The 15,571-nt window shown below is 38.4% G+C and overlaps 1 protein-coding gene across 1 annotated transcript in view; it reads right to left on the bottom strand.

Moving 5' to 3' along the window:
* Positions 1–15,571, bottom strand: part of PARD3B (par-3 family cell polarity regulator beta) — a 1,123,121-nt gene that overhangs the window by 147,599 nt on the left and 959,951 nt on the right. Inside the window, exon 21 of the mRNA XM_017536909.2 lies at positions 3,344–3,479. Coding sequence (XP_017392398.1) covers positions 3,344–3,479 — 136 coding nt within the window. The remainder of the gene's footprint in view (positions 1–3,343; positions 3,480–15,571) is intronic.

Genomic DNA, 15,571 nt, shown 5'->3' with positions numbered 1-15,571 from the left:
AAAATGAATAAATTAGGAGATCCTTTGGAAAAGAAAAAAAATCCAACAAATTTGAGAATAAAAGAACAAAGCATGTCAGTTGAGGCAATTCCCAAATTGTCTCTATAGGTTTCCCAGCCCTCTGTCACCAACTATGTACCTCCAATAGAATTAACTACTCCCTCTGAGTACATATAGAAGCTAATACCTCTCTAGCCTATAGCATTTACTACATATATTATTGCTCTGTTTTGTTTAGGCTTAGAGATCTGTATTCCTGGCTAGATCATGAGTTCCTCCAAGGTAGAAGTAATGTCATATTCTTGTTACCAGCACCTGGTCTACACTAAGATTTAAAAAATATTTGTTAAAATGTAATAGGAACCAGGGGAGAGGAGAGAGGGGAGGTGAGAGGGGAGAGGGGAAAGGAGAGGGAAGAGAAGACAGGCATGAAAGCAAGTGAGTACCCAAGGGATTAGTAAGAAAAATCTTAGACTCCAGGCCACTGGGCAGGTGCAATAATGGTAGAGAACTACATACAAGATGATCTGGGAAGATGTAGAAAGTCCAGGGCAAGCCAAAGAAAAAGGATTAGTCATATATATATATATTTAAAAATATTTATAGACCCTAATAAACTTTCAAGTGGTGATTTTCATTATTTTGGCTTTGAAGACCTTTGTGAGCATACTTTCATTCTTGCTGGCCTATTTTTAAATGAGTTTACAAGTAGTTATTAGGTAACTTATCTTTGTAATTTCCTTCTCAATAGTTCGGAAGTTCCCCAGTATAGAATGACTCCAGAAAACACTCATCAGGCCTCTCAACCAGAGGCACTGGACTTGGGGGAGTTCTAAGCTCATAACATTATTTCTGATGATGCTGGTCCATGCAGTGGTTTTGTTAAAGAAGTTGGACTGCTTTAGTGTTTACTCAAAGGATCAAAGTCAATATCCTATTTTTAGAATTGTGGGTCAGAATCCTTGATGACCACCTGGCACATTCCCTCAGGGTCTCTCCTGGGCCCCATTCTTCCCTTTCATGCAACTGTGATCTGATTTTCGCAAGGGCCCTGGTGGTGATGCTGAAGACCTGCCTTTCTAGGAAACACATTCTCATAAAAGCTGCCTTGTTGGGTCTGGCCGCCTGACAGGAATGAAATGTTAACTTTCTAAACTTGCTTTCCTAGATCTCTCCAAAAGTGGCAAGACAACAGTGTAATTTCTCAGGCCTAAGCTGAACAAAAGACACTAGTGTTTTTCCTTGGCGTGGGGAGAGGAGAGGAAAGGATGCTGAGATTCTAATCCCTGGCTTGGAGTATCACAGGCAATCACAAAGAACACTCGTCTTTTATGGCGGTGCATTTCCCAAACATCCCTTTGGGAAGCCTCAGACCCCAATTGTCTGGGAAACATAAAATCAGTCACTTTTGGCAGAGCTCAACACACCGGAGCATGGGAAACACAAATTAAACTCGAGATACTTTTTTACTCACTAGATGGTCTGGTTACACATTTACTTGGCATAAAAATAGAATCATTAAAAAAGGGAGCGCCCAAGGGTATAGTTATCTAGCTCAGGTTTGGTGAGGGTCAGAGGAAACTTCAAGTCTCATGACAGTGAAGCACCATCATCCTTTCAGCTTGATGTAAGGAAATCATATAAAATAAGGTCAAAACAACCAGGACTATTTTGTCTAAAATTATTTGTCTTATTTTGCTCATAGGAATTCATAGTGGTTTTGAGATAGAGCATTTTTCAATGCAGTGGACATGGTGTTCTGTTTTGGGTATAGTGGAAATGACTTTCCTTTATTTTATTGCTTGTTTGGCTTATTGAGGGAGCTGAGCCTTACCTAACAAGTGGTTCATGTCTCTTGTCAAAGGCAGTAAATCGATCTCGATCAACTTTGAAACTGAGTGAATTGTTATCTAATCTGTGATTCTGTGGAAATCTTTCTGTTCTGCTATAGAGAAGCTAAGAGACAAGTTTTCCCATCACTCTAGGTGTCATTCTGTTTAATCCCAACATCTGTAATAAAACCAGTAAAGAGCTGTTTGTTCTGATCCATAGTCTCAGGCTGCTTCTGTCCAAAGAGGCTGAAGCCACTTGGCTTGAGATTGCCTATGAGCACTGTGCACTTCGGATTAGTGTTTGAAACTCCATTATACAGGTGCAATCTTCTGGGCCGAGGAGTTTTGATTGCTCTGCCCAACAGTGGTGGTTCCTGAAACTGATTTTCTCACCCCAGTGTAGAGGTGCACACATGACAGGCCCCCCACACAGATGTAAGAACTAGAGAGAATTGGCTCAGTTGCCAGACTCTATTCTCCCCATCCTGACCTTATGAGCATAAACATGAGGGTGAAACTCAGGAAAGGAAACCTGTCTTAACAGATATGCCTTTCAAAGGAGCTGGTGTCTTTCATGGGCACCAGGGATAACAGCATCCCTTACCTGGTTCTCAGAGCAGCACTAAAATTCCCAGTAGAAGGCAGAAATCATCAGATGGTGAGTGAGAAATGAACCCCAGCAAGGACACTAATATTACCATGTTCAGTTCTGCTCCAATAATATGGCAGTTTTAAAAGAAACTTTTAAAAGAACTAACAATTACTGAGCACCAGCTCTACATCTAGCACTGTTCTACACATCTGATGTGCACATTTCATGCAATTCTAAGCACCCTCTTCCTGAGCATTTTTGTGGATGCTCAAGAATTAAGTGTATCTTGTAGGCACAGACTTGCTTCTTGAAAACAACGAGAGAGTGAATCATGCTACGGTAAAAAAAACCCAATGAGTTTTTCTTTAGTGGTCACTATATTCTTTTCTGTTCCCTGAATGCCAAAGGATTTAGCAAAAAGAATCCTATAATACAAAAACTGCCCTTAGCTCAAAATAAATCCATCCTAGTATGCCGGTAAGATCAGCAGAACGTGAAGTGCTCAGATCCAGTAAACAAACAACAGACATCTCCAACGATAACTCTTTTGAAATTTACTTCTAATCACCATTTTCCAAAGGAGAGATGGCTTGTGTTGTAAGAATCAAGGCTCAGTGGATGGTGACAAAGATCTGTTGTCCTGTTTAAAGTAGCTAACTTCTGCTTCCCCCAAACCAGTTGGCATATAACAGGAAGTATGAGAGAAATCAGAATGAACTACTGTACATGCATGTGGTCTGATATCCATAAGCAGCTTCTGTGGGAGAATATGGCTGTGGTTTGTATAATGTTCCTATCTATGAAGCCCAAGAAACCTGAATATAATCTGATATGTACAGAACATTCTTGAGCATGTTCTTCTGCTCTAAACATTCTTAGAAAAGATGACTTCAATGATTGAAATCATGCATGAGCTTACCCAGAGAAGGTCATAATCAGATGGCCTTGCTCTTCCTTCATCATCTTCATATAAAGAGAAACCTTCTCTCCGAGCCTGATAATACTCTTTCCTCAACTTCTGGATACGGTCAGTGCTTCCACCCGTGGGACGGCCACTACAGAATGTAGACAGATAATCAGAGTCACACAGTGTATATCATCTATGAAGTCACTTTTGGATTTTTTTGTTAAAGGTATTGACATCCAAATTTGGAATATTCAATAATGTAAATCAAATATGCCAGGAAAATGGCAAAATCAGTCACAAAAATGAACAAAACGTGGTCTTTACATGCCTATTTTTAGTTCCAAGGGTCAAATGTCTGACTTGGGATTTATAAATGCCTTTAAAGACCCACCTTTTTTTTTTTTTTTTTTTAAATAATCACACAGATTTTTTTTTGTCAGAGACTTACTCTGTTATCCAGGATAGACTGCAGTGGTGTGATCTTGGCTTACTGCAACCTCTGTCTCCCGGGTTCAAGTGATTCTCCTGCCTCAACATCCCAAATAGCTGGGATTACAGGCACCTGCCACCATCCTCAGCAAGTTTTTGGGTTTTTTTTTTTTTTTTTTTTAGTAGAGATGAGGTTTTACCACGTTAGCAAGGCTGGTCTAGTACTCCTGATCTCAAGAGACCTGCCTGCCTCGACCTCCCAAACTGCTGGGATTACAGGCATGAGCCACCGCACCTGTCCATAGTTTAAGAGTATTTTGAATTTACTCTAATAATGATAGAAGCATATCATTTACACATTTTGGTACTTTAACTCAATTGATAACATCTTATCAATCATGACACTTACGTTTCATGGGTACGTGAGAATCACTACTGTAGCATTTAGGGAATAAAAACAGGAAAAACGTCCAGAAAGTCATGAACCATCTAAGCGTAAAACACGCTATATCTTCTCCCTTGTGTGAATATTTTAAAGAAATACAGGAGGGTCAAGGAGAAGAGGGACAAGTGAGGCTTGGAAAGGTGGGGAGGGCCCCAGTGTGAAGAGCCTTGTATGTCAAAAAGATCCCCAAATATGACACTTGAGTTCTAAGTTTAAATGAGCTATCTGATAATATGAGTGCACTCCAGCCTGGCTGACAGAGTAAGATTCTGTCTCAAAAAAAAACAAAAAAAAAAAAAAAAAAGTGCGTAAACACCTTTTGGAGGAAAAGCATTCTTCGCAAACTAAATGGTAAGATAAATACAAACTGGATGATGTACCTCTGCCTTGTGGCTGCTCCCTGACAGTCTGCACAGGGTTCTGAGCTTCCTGGGTGCTCTAGAGACACTCAGTGGCCAATGCCTTGGGTTCAGAAAAGACAAACCCTTGGGAATCACATACCTTTTTTTTCCCCAATATGTATGTTTCAACTCTCAAAATAGTTCTAATTCTCTTTCTTTACTATACTTAAAGTTTTCTTTGAGCACTTAGAAAAGATAGTAAGAACAAATTAAAAGTCTTGATAAGCTTTTCTGAACCATGGGCAGGCAGAAAAAGCAGCACAGTCTGTTTTGAACAGCTTCCCTAACTCTTGAGTAATATGAGATGACCATGGTGTCTGTTTCCAATGCACAGGCTTCTGTCGATTACGGAAATTCATGAACTGCGTTCAAACTCACCAGATGAGTTCAATCAACATGGTGCAAACATCGCATACATAATCTATTAGTTTACCCCAAAGAAACTGAAGCCTTGAATTCAAGTAGAATGAAGTCATCAGTAATAAAGAAAAAAAAAAAAAGGAACTGATAAAGCACTGTTTAAAAAAAAAACACTTTTCTTCCATTCGTGGTGGGAAAAAAAAATCGTACTGAGACTGTAAACTATTCTTCCATATGCCTATAAATACATAAATTTAAAAATATGGGTTTGATCAGATTGCTGTTCTCAAGTAAGGGAATGGGGCAGGAATACAAAATCAGCTGTTCAGGATTCAGAAAATCCCCTGTGGCTGACAGGAACATGACTATTTACCCAGAAAAGAAATCTGGCCCTAGAGAAAAAACAGGAAGAGAGTCCAGAAAGTCATGGACCATCTAAGTGCAAAACATGCTGTATCATCTCCGTTGCGTGAATATTTTTTAAAAGTATGGAACACAGTGTAAACCTTTCATGATAACCTGGGACCATGTCTCAGTATCATCTCTCCTTTATTCCTCTCAACCCTCATTCTACTTTTATAAATGGTACAGGCTTCTCTCAAATAGGTATTTTAGGTGGTAAGAGTAGGGATAGCAAATTCCAATTTCTGATTTTTAGCTCTTCTCAGCAGAAAATACACATATGCTTACAACCGAATTAATAAAAATAATATACACCACTATTGTAACCAAAGCAATTAATTGATTCCATGTTGCACTGAAGATGTAAAAACACAGCAACTTTTAGAGGGACATACAAACAATTCTGTGATAGTTACAATCATCATAATAGTTATAATTTATAGAACACATATATAGCAAATATATCTATCTATACTTTCACTTACTCCACTTTGTCCACAGCAGACATCACGAATCAATTACAGCATTCTTTCTCAATGCTATAATCGGAAAAGAATTCTCAGAATTCTTATGGCCTAGAACTTCAGAAAGCCACTACTAATATATAGGTGCTTATATGTGAGTTTATTTACAATTCCTGTGTAACAGATGCTGTCAATATCTCAAAACCTCAAAAAATATTGATGGATTTATTATTCTGCTCAATAAAGATAAAGAATATGAAGCTCCTAGCAAATAGATGATTAACAAGAGCAGTCTCACCTCAAAGACTGCTCTTCGACCATGGCTTGCTGCCTTCCAACCTACTTCTCTTCCTTCATCTCAGTTATGTTGTAGAGACTGCATCCTCTAGCCAGATACTGAACAAGAATGAAAGTTAAGGCTATAGGATTTACTTTCTGAGGATTCCCATTTTCCCTCCCTATTTACATGTCATTTGTTCTATTTTCCTTGCTTTATGGAATTTCACAGTACAGATTCTAGGAATAGCTTCAGAAGTGACATCAGATCATGATTAACTCAAACATTATTGAAACCATATAAAACTAGTAAAAGTTTCAATAACCTCATCTCCACATTGTTAGTTTAACAACTAGGCTTTCCATATTACTTATTCACTGAATAAAGTAAAGCCCTGGCCATCCTTACAAAAAGTTTCTATTACAGCTGTATCCATATGTAGGTGATCGGTGATAGTCTTATACCTTCAATGTGCTGAAATTTTATGTTAAATTAATTCAAGCAGTATAACAACTTGATGTATATTATAATTATTTTAAAAATAAATTATATTGCTTATGCCTCTAAAGGCAGATGTATCATTAAACAGGCCCTTCTTGTAACACTTTAGAGCTGGGCAGAGCTTAAAGTTGTAATGGATTTCAGAAACCATGTCATTTTCTTCATAGCCACCCACAGCAACAAATTCCCATATGTCAGAAACATCACACTAAGGCATTATCCGCTTCTTTGGAATCTAGCCTTGTTCCTCCCAGTTTATTATGACCTCAACTGTAGTACTTTTAAAATGAGTGTTCATTTGTGCATGCCTTCATTTCCTCCCATGACTGCTGCAGGGTGAAGAAAATAAACTAACATTTATCAAGCTCTTATGATGTCCTAAAGACAATATTTGTGCTTTGCATACCTCATCTCATTTAAGCCTTGGCCAAACCTGTGAAGACGGCATTGTTATTGACATTTTACAGACGAGCACACTGAGGCTCAGTAGTTAAGTAACACACTGGTGAATGGTGGGCCAGGATTTATGTGACTCCCAACCACCGTGGTTTCTACCATATCATGTTGCCTTGCACAAAAGGCATTAAAATGCAGCAGGCATTTTGTGGCTGCAGTTCACAGGCATTTCAAGGCAGAGGGAATTTAGCAGAGCACATTTATAGCGATACCTTTTGATATTCTTTTATTTGCACAGATCTTTGCAATAAAAATAGAAATAGAAGTAACCAAAGTAATAGAAATACAAGCAATGAAGTCTGCATTCATTAAAAAATGATGTTGGAGCCACTGTAGGCTGAAATTTCTGGGCAATTAATATTCTATATCTAATAGGCTTACATAGGGAGCTGGCATAAAACTGAATGGGGTGCAAAAGAGAATCAACATATGACAAAGATCCCACATGAAAGACACACTCTGGATCAGGACCAGGACTGAGAGGAAGACAGAACTGTTGGGGAAGTTCATCACTAACTGAATGAGAGGGAGGTGGTCATTACCACCAAACCCTGGTCACTGTTAGACTTGTAAATTATCTGTGATTACATATGTATAAGTGGGCATCTACGTAAATACATACACCCTAACCAGGACTCAATTGTATATATTTGATTTCAAACAGCTGTTTCTGTTTTCATACTGCCTCAAGATGTAGCTCTACATTCTGAAGGAGAGGTGTTTGCCTTTGGTGAGCACCACGCTCATTCGTGGGTACCAGCCTGGTATCCAGATTTGATGATGCAGTTAAGAAATGGTCTTTATAAGGTCTTTATAAAGTGAGGTGGCTCATGCCTGTAATCCCAGCATTTGGGAGGTTGAGGTGGGTAGATCACTTGAGGTCAGGAGTTCGAGACCAGCCTGGCCAACATGGTGAAACTCCATCTCTACTAAAAATACACAAAAAATTAGCTGGCATGGTGGCATGTACCTATAATCCTAGCTACAAGGGAGGCCAAGGCAGGATAATCACTTGAACCCAGGAGGCAGAGGTTGCATGAGCTGAGATCATGCCACTGCACTTGAGCCTGGGTGACAGAACAAGGCTCTGTACTGTAACTCAAAANAAAAAAAAAAAAAAAAGAAAAAGAAAAAAAAGAAAAAGAAAAGAAATGGCTTTGATAGGATGGAACCTTAACAGGAATATTCCTATCTGGATCTGGAGGTAATAATCCTTATGAACTCTCTGAATAAAACTATTTAAATTGGATGTATGCGTGTCAACAACAATCAGTAAGATAGGGAGTGGTTTTGAGTTTGGTGTTTAATAGATTCTTTAATTTTTTATGAAGTTACTGTAAAACGTCATTTTGAATCTTCAAGATTGTTAATTATATAAATACGGTGTTAATTTTTCCATACTCACAAAAGGGTAGAATTTCAATGGTTTTCTCAAAAAGGGTTTAAGGACATAGAATAAAGAAAAACAGGTTGGTAGCCTTTAAAAATGCTGAGATACTATTATTTTCCTGACTTCTTCCCCATGGGGAGGGTTGTTTGTTTTTGTCTTTTGGCACGTAAGAGGCTAAAAATCATCCTAGCTTTATTTTTAAACTTAAAATTTAACAGTACCATAGTTCTGCCTTAGAAAACAGGGCAGTTTTTTTTTTTTTCATAGTGGGGAACAGAGCTTTTAAAACATCTGAGATTCTATGGCATTCACACTCTGAATAACATAACTATAATGAAATCTAACTGGCTAGATGCACTCTTATTTTGCTAGTTTTTCTTAAATCCCAAGAAAAGATTCTGGAAAAGAATACTCAGTTGAAGATAGATAGTCATAGACACAGTGTTATTTATTTTCAGTTGGTGATAAAGATTTCTGTCAAAATTTTTAGAGACTCTCATACATGCACTTAGGATCCTTAATTAAAGAGCATTTACGATTTAAAGAAATTACACTCCCAATACCACTTAAATTCATACTCTCAAGATTTAACATCCTATAATGAAAACACAATTATACATTGTGCACCTATATACTAAAATAATTTAATAATAAATAATTGCTTTTAAGGAACTTAAGTCCATAGCATTCTTCAAATGACAGTTTAGTTCCAGAATAGCTCTGAAAATTATCCAGTATAAATATTCAGGTAAAGTTATGATGGTGTAAATCCTCTATTTTTCCCCTGTTCCCCATTTCTTATAAAGAAAATTTTTTTTCAATGGTGCATTGACAAATAAGATTTTTCACTGTTTAGTCCAGTGAAATTTTAGGACAGCTAACTATCCATGGTCAACTTTAGGGATACTTCTTTCTAATTTCTTCCCAAATTTACTGTCACTATTTATAAAGGTGTACCCCATTTCAAGTTATTTTTGCCAAAAAGTTCCCCCAAATAACAAGAATATGCCTTTGCTCATATGGACACTTAATTTCCACTAGATTTAAGTTACCTTGTTGATTAAAACAATTACTCTAAATTAAGGGCACTTTGTTTACTATATAATTGCCTATAAAATTCTATATTGAGAATAATGAATTTAGAGAAAGGGTGAATAATACTAAACAGACAACACAAACTTTCCAAATCTAAAATCTCCTTTTATTTCTAAGGCTTCTTTTGTCAATTATCTCTGACATTTTACCTCTTTTTAGTAGGTGAGGAAATAACACTTCGGCATATTAAGAGAGTATTTAAACATAAAACGGCAGCAGAATCTGATGAAAAATTATGCTCTACACTAACACACAACTTTGAAAAGTGCAACTTTGTACAAGTTTTGAAGGGTTCAACAAAATTACTCCTTATGTCAGGACTCTGTGGGCAAGCTGAGAAACTGGTCCAGAGAAGTTAACATGCAAGTTAGGGTCATAAGAAAGAAGAAACTCTGCAAATCACAATAATACATCGCTCAGCCTATAATCCTGAACTGTGGTCCTCCCCACAGCCATCCTGATGCTGCCTGTGACATTTTGACCTGGATGCAACAATCTGACAACCTGGCTTGGCTCACCTGGGCTCCTGACCTCACCATGGCAACCCAAGGCTGACCTTTTGTCTTTCTCAATGTGTTTCCTGCTTTCAGCATCTGCTTCCTTTGAGATCCCTGTCTTGGTATTTCCATCCCTAGCTTGGTAAGCTGACCCTTTGACTCCTATAGCTCGAAGATTTGTCTTGGAAATCTTAACCCTGGGCTGGACCTCGACCCAGTGAATCAAGCCATAGTGGTGGAGTATAAAGAAATAAAGGCCCACTTCCTTTGGCAATTTTGAAATGGTAAGCACTTCCATGCACACCGTGAACCACAGCTACCATTTACCACTGAAAGTAATCCATTGATTCATGCAGGCAGCTTCCTCCTATGTGATTGATTGCTGTGACTGAGAATCGTCACCAGATCAATGTCAACTCCTCTTCTGATAAAAGGCATTACTCTACCTTTCCTCTTTAACACTTTGGACAAATGCAACACTGCCTTCTAATCAGAACATTCTGCTTCTCTATCTCCATTTCTCACAAAAGGAGGAATATCTTAGCAGTGACCCTGACAGTGTTATTCACAATTCAACAACATGCCAATTATTATCTGTGGCTTCAGTTCACTGTAATAAGCCAGTAACAAATAACTGCCTTATTCTAATACTGTACAATGACCTCCTGACGGTGTTCAAATTTTAGAAGCCGGTTTTGCCATTAGTCATAAAATACCCATTTGAATTATTTATATTTTGAATAGTATTCTAAAATAGTTCTTACAACACAGTGCAGTATATATATACATAGTTATATATATATGCACACACGGTTATACATTTATATAGTTGTATATATATATTATACACACACACACACACACAGTTATATATATATGTAGGTATATATATTTAGATACAGAGTCTTACACTGTTGCCCAGGCTGGAGTGCAGTGGTGTGATAATAGCTCATTCTAACCTCAAACTCCTAAGCTGAAGCTTTCCTCCTGTCTCGGCCTCCTAAAGCACTGAGATTATAGGTGTGAGCAACTGCAAGCCACTGCACCCAGCCCCCAGTGCAATATTTTTGAGCCTTAAGTAATTTACACAAATACTGGACACTTCAAAGTTATGTGTAAGTTTGTGATACATACTGTCTCAAGGCATTTTGGCAATTTTATTAACAGCATACAGTATGTGGATGTCACAGAAGAAATTTATCAAGTGTTTAATATGGTAATTTTGGTTTCTTAAAAAAGAAAGATTTTAAAATATAGTTGAAAAATTTACACTGGATGGCAGCAATATTATTCCTTTATTTCTACTCTACATCTTTGCAAAACAAGCACACATAGATGCAAAGAAAAATAGATTTGGACCAATTTGCAACTGTGCATCCATTGTGTCTTTTGTTAAACATAAGCCATGTGCTGTATAATAATTCACAAAGACATAGCTGTTCTTACATGGCTGGAGTATAGTGACACTGCATCACAGCTGCATTTAATTGATACACCAAATATTTGAGCTTAGACACAAACAGAGTCTTGGCGACAGAATAGCAATTTAAGTAGAACAGTGCTTCCAGTGGCCATTCCATTTAATGAACACATGCCCCTGAACATGAACTCAGTTGATTTCCCTTGGTCAGTGTCAGTTCGGAAGCACCTTTCCTAATGTAAGTTTTATGTTGTGCCAAACATGTTTTCAGTGTTTAAGGATGTATATTACTTGTACAACATGGCCTTGTATATGCAAGCCAACTACTTCAACCGAGGCTCAACCAAGGGAATAGCCATTTAATGCAGTGCTAAAGAAACAGTGGTGGGTAGGTTTAGTGAGAGATCATAGGCAGGGTCCAATATAACATCCTCCTAAGGCAGGGGTCACCAACCCCCAGCCATAAACTGGTACCAGTCCATGGCCTGTTAGAACCCAGACTGCACAAGTGAGCTTACCCAGGTGAGCATTACCACCTGAGCTCTGCCTCCAATCAGATCAGTGGCTTCATTAGATTCTCATAGAAGCACTAACCCTATGGTGAAACGTGCATGCCAGGGATATAGGTTGCATGCTCCTTATGAGACTCTAGTGCCTGGCCCCGTGTTCCCCAACCTGTGATAGCCCCTGTCCAGAAGAAAAATTATCTTCCAGGAAACCAGTCCCTGGTGCCAAAAAGCTTGGGGACCACTGTCCTAAAGTGTTTCCCAATATTAATTTTTGTCTCACGTAATGACTGCAGAAAACTAACCTTGTTTAAGACGTGACTCCACTTGGAATACTATAGGTTTTCTCAAAGGACTTGATGGTCCAAAACAAAATTAGCAAAATATTGATTAAAAAGGTAAATAGAGGAAACCTACAAAACTTGTATTATTTCAATTATCATTCACCTTCTTGAACTGAACAAAAGACAGTTTAAGGAGAAATCAAATGTTGGTTAGATGGTACTTGAACAAATTAATGATAACACCAATACACACACACTCATGCCTTCTCAAGGAAATTCTCACCAACAACTGCAGGAACTGCAAAGATAAAATTATTATCTTTTAGGCTTAAATCAAACACAGCTTGAGTTTTAAGAATACATATCTGACATTTATATGTGGATTAAACTTTCAGGATCAATTCTGGGAAAAATAAGCCTTTGTGGGCTGCAGGCCAGGAAACCTTGGGAATTTCCAAGGCCTCCATCAAATTCCTTCCTCCCCAAAGGAAACAACATAGAAGTTCTCTCCTCTCCCAAGAGATCATGGAATACCATCAAAGGCCACTGATTCCCAATAGCTGGATACTTAGACCTTTCCTTTCAGATAATAAGAAAGTATTATTTGAAATAATTTTAAGGAAAAATAAGGACACTCTAAATGATTTAGTGCATGGATGGGAGCTTGTTTTTTTTTTTTTTTTTTTTTTTTTTAATTTAGAGGATTATATCAGTTAGAAGAGAACAGTTAGGATAGTGCATAGTGAAAAGTAAAAAATATAACAAAGTGTCAGTAGATTAAAACAGGAATTCCTCATATAACAATGCTTTTTCTCCCCTTTCCCAATGGAGGGTATTGGAAAAATAACAACAGTGACAAAGAAAAAAAAGATGTTACAAAAGGAGAAAACATTTTTCAGTTGAAAGAAGCTAACGATTGTGATTAGGAGCTCAACCCTAGGTGTTAAGAGTCAAAGTATTCTAAATATATATGGCAAGTAAACTAGTCTTCACTTTTGTACTGTTAAAGATTATACATCCTCCAAATGCCCAGAAGGGATGCCTGGGTCACATAGGTAAGTGACCATGGGGTAGATCTTAATTGTCACATATGGTGCTGTATTGTACTGTATAATAAACATAGGATTCTATATGCAGTGTTCTAATATGATTAGCCTAAAGCAATTAGGTCTAAGAGGTCTAATTTATGAACATGTTTTGATATCACCTACATTCTTTTCATTCTTATTACATCCATATACTATTCCGAGATTTTTAAATAAGGTCATAACAATTAATCCAAATAGATTTTCAAATCCAAAGAATAGTGATATGGTTTGGATCTGTGTCCCCACTCGAATTTCACGTGGAATTGTAATCCCCAGTGTTGGAGGTGGGGCCTGGTGGAGGTGACTGGATCATGGGGGTGGAGCCTTCATGAATGGTTTAGCACAGTCCCCTTGGTGCTGTTCTTGTAATAGTGATTGGGTTATCATGAGATCTGGTTGTTTAAATGTGTGTAGCACCTTTCCTGCCCCACCTTCTTCCCCCTGCCCACCCACTCTCTTCCTCCTGCTCCAGACACATAAGATGTGCCTGCTTTCCCCTTGCCTTTCACCAGAAGTAAGAGCTTCCTGAGGCCTCCCCAGAAGCAGATGCTGCCACGCTTCTCGTACAGCCTGTGGAACTGTGAGCCAACTAGACCTCTTTTCTCTATTAATTACCCAGCCTCAGGTATTTCATCATGTTCATGCTAGAATGGACTGATACAAATTGCATTCAAAGTTAGCATCTACTTAGCTCCCAAAGGCCATTAAATCCAAGAATATCCCATAGCTCTCATTAGCTTGGATGCAAAGTGAGCTCTGGTAACCCGAGGGCCTCATACTGACCTTCCAACATTAGGGGTGTACAGAATAGCAGACAGCTTACATTACCATCTCCTATGCATTGTTTCAGTTGGTTTTAAAGGATGTTCAGATTTTTACAAATCCTTGCTAGGAGAATGCTGGCTTTCTCTTCGAAACAGAGCAGAAAATAATAAACTGGTAGCACACCTAGGTCCTCAACCGCTTTTATAAAAGTTCTCCAGTAACCTTCTGAAAAATTTCTGATGTGTACATTTATTTAAACTTTATTTACTCTTAAATATTGCTGTGGCCTTGGGGATGCAAAGTGGATTAAGACTTGACCCTCAGGGATTTTTCACACTCTAGTAGTGGGGGAGACGAAGATATAAATAAATAATGGCAGTGCAATGTAGCAATTATTAAGAGGAACTATCATGATGTATAATGAAGTCCGGCAGCAGCTCAGAGCAGAGGGTGTTAACTCGGCTTGGGGAGGTCAGGAAAGGCCTCTTAGAGAAGAGGAGACAAGGATAAGGAGAGGGTGGCTGAGTATGCTAGCTAGAAGGAGCACACTCGGGAAAGAATGGCCACATGAAAGGGTACACAGTCAGGTACTGCAGAAGTGTGGGGAATGTGAGGAGAAACTTGGAAATACAGCTGGTAGGACCTGAACAGCTCCACATGCCAATCTTTCTCAGGGGATGGTGCAGTCTTATTGAAGGATTTCAAGTAGGACAGTACCACCATCTTCAGAGTCCTGCTTTATATCAAGAGAACTCTGGGAGACCCTCGCTGTCTGTAACCCCATATATCATAACCTATGGAAGAAAGCAGCTGACCTTTCTGAGCTTTTCTTGCACTTAGGTTTGATGATTTCTTGTGTGTGCATACAGTGCAGGCTAAATGGTTGACCAAATCAATGGCAAAAGATCTCTATTTCCATCCCCCTACTTGTTGGCTGCCATGCCAGAGGGCCACTGTTGATGGGGGCAATAGGACATTGAAACTTTCTTTCAGTTTGAAAACTGATTACTTTCTATAACTAGAGCTCTTGCTTAACTAGTAACATTATCTGGTGATGGAGCATGATGCATCAGTAATATAGTGATAAAATTCCCATTAGGAATCTGGGACTGGCTGCCAAATCAGACAGCAAAAAGTTAAAATGAAACAAAGCAAAACAAATGAAACCACCCCATTATGGGCTGATAAAGACTTTTTTTTCCACTGGCACTTTAAGGGAAAGTAGGCAGAGAATCTTAATTAATAAATAGCCATTGCCCCATTCAGGCAAGGTAATGGCAGTGCCTGAGTATCTGCCATGGAGCAATTTGTAGCTGTCTTCTTGATCTGAAAAGTGAATGAGTTGTCGAATATCAAAGAAGAGGGAAAATTAGACACTCTGCTGCTGACAATTGAACTCTATAAATAACCCACAGTGGAAACGAATTAAAAAAATACCCTTCCTCCAGCTTTCAGTAGCC

The sequence above is a fragment of the Cebus imitator genome, unplaced genomic scaffold (assembly GCF_001604975.1).
Source record: "Cebus imitator isolate Cc_AM_T3 unplaced genomic scaffold, Cebus_imitator-1.0 Scaffold101, whole genome shotgun sequence".
Taxonomy (NCBI): domain Eukaryota; kingdom Metazoa; phylum Chordata; class Mammalia; order Primates; family Cebidae; genus Cebus; species Cebus imitator.
This window is presented reverse-complemented; position numbering and strand designations above follow the sequence as displayed.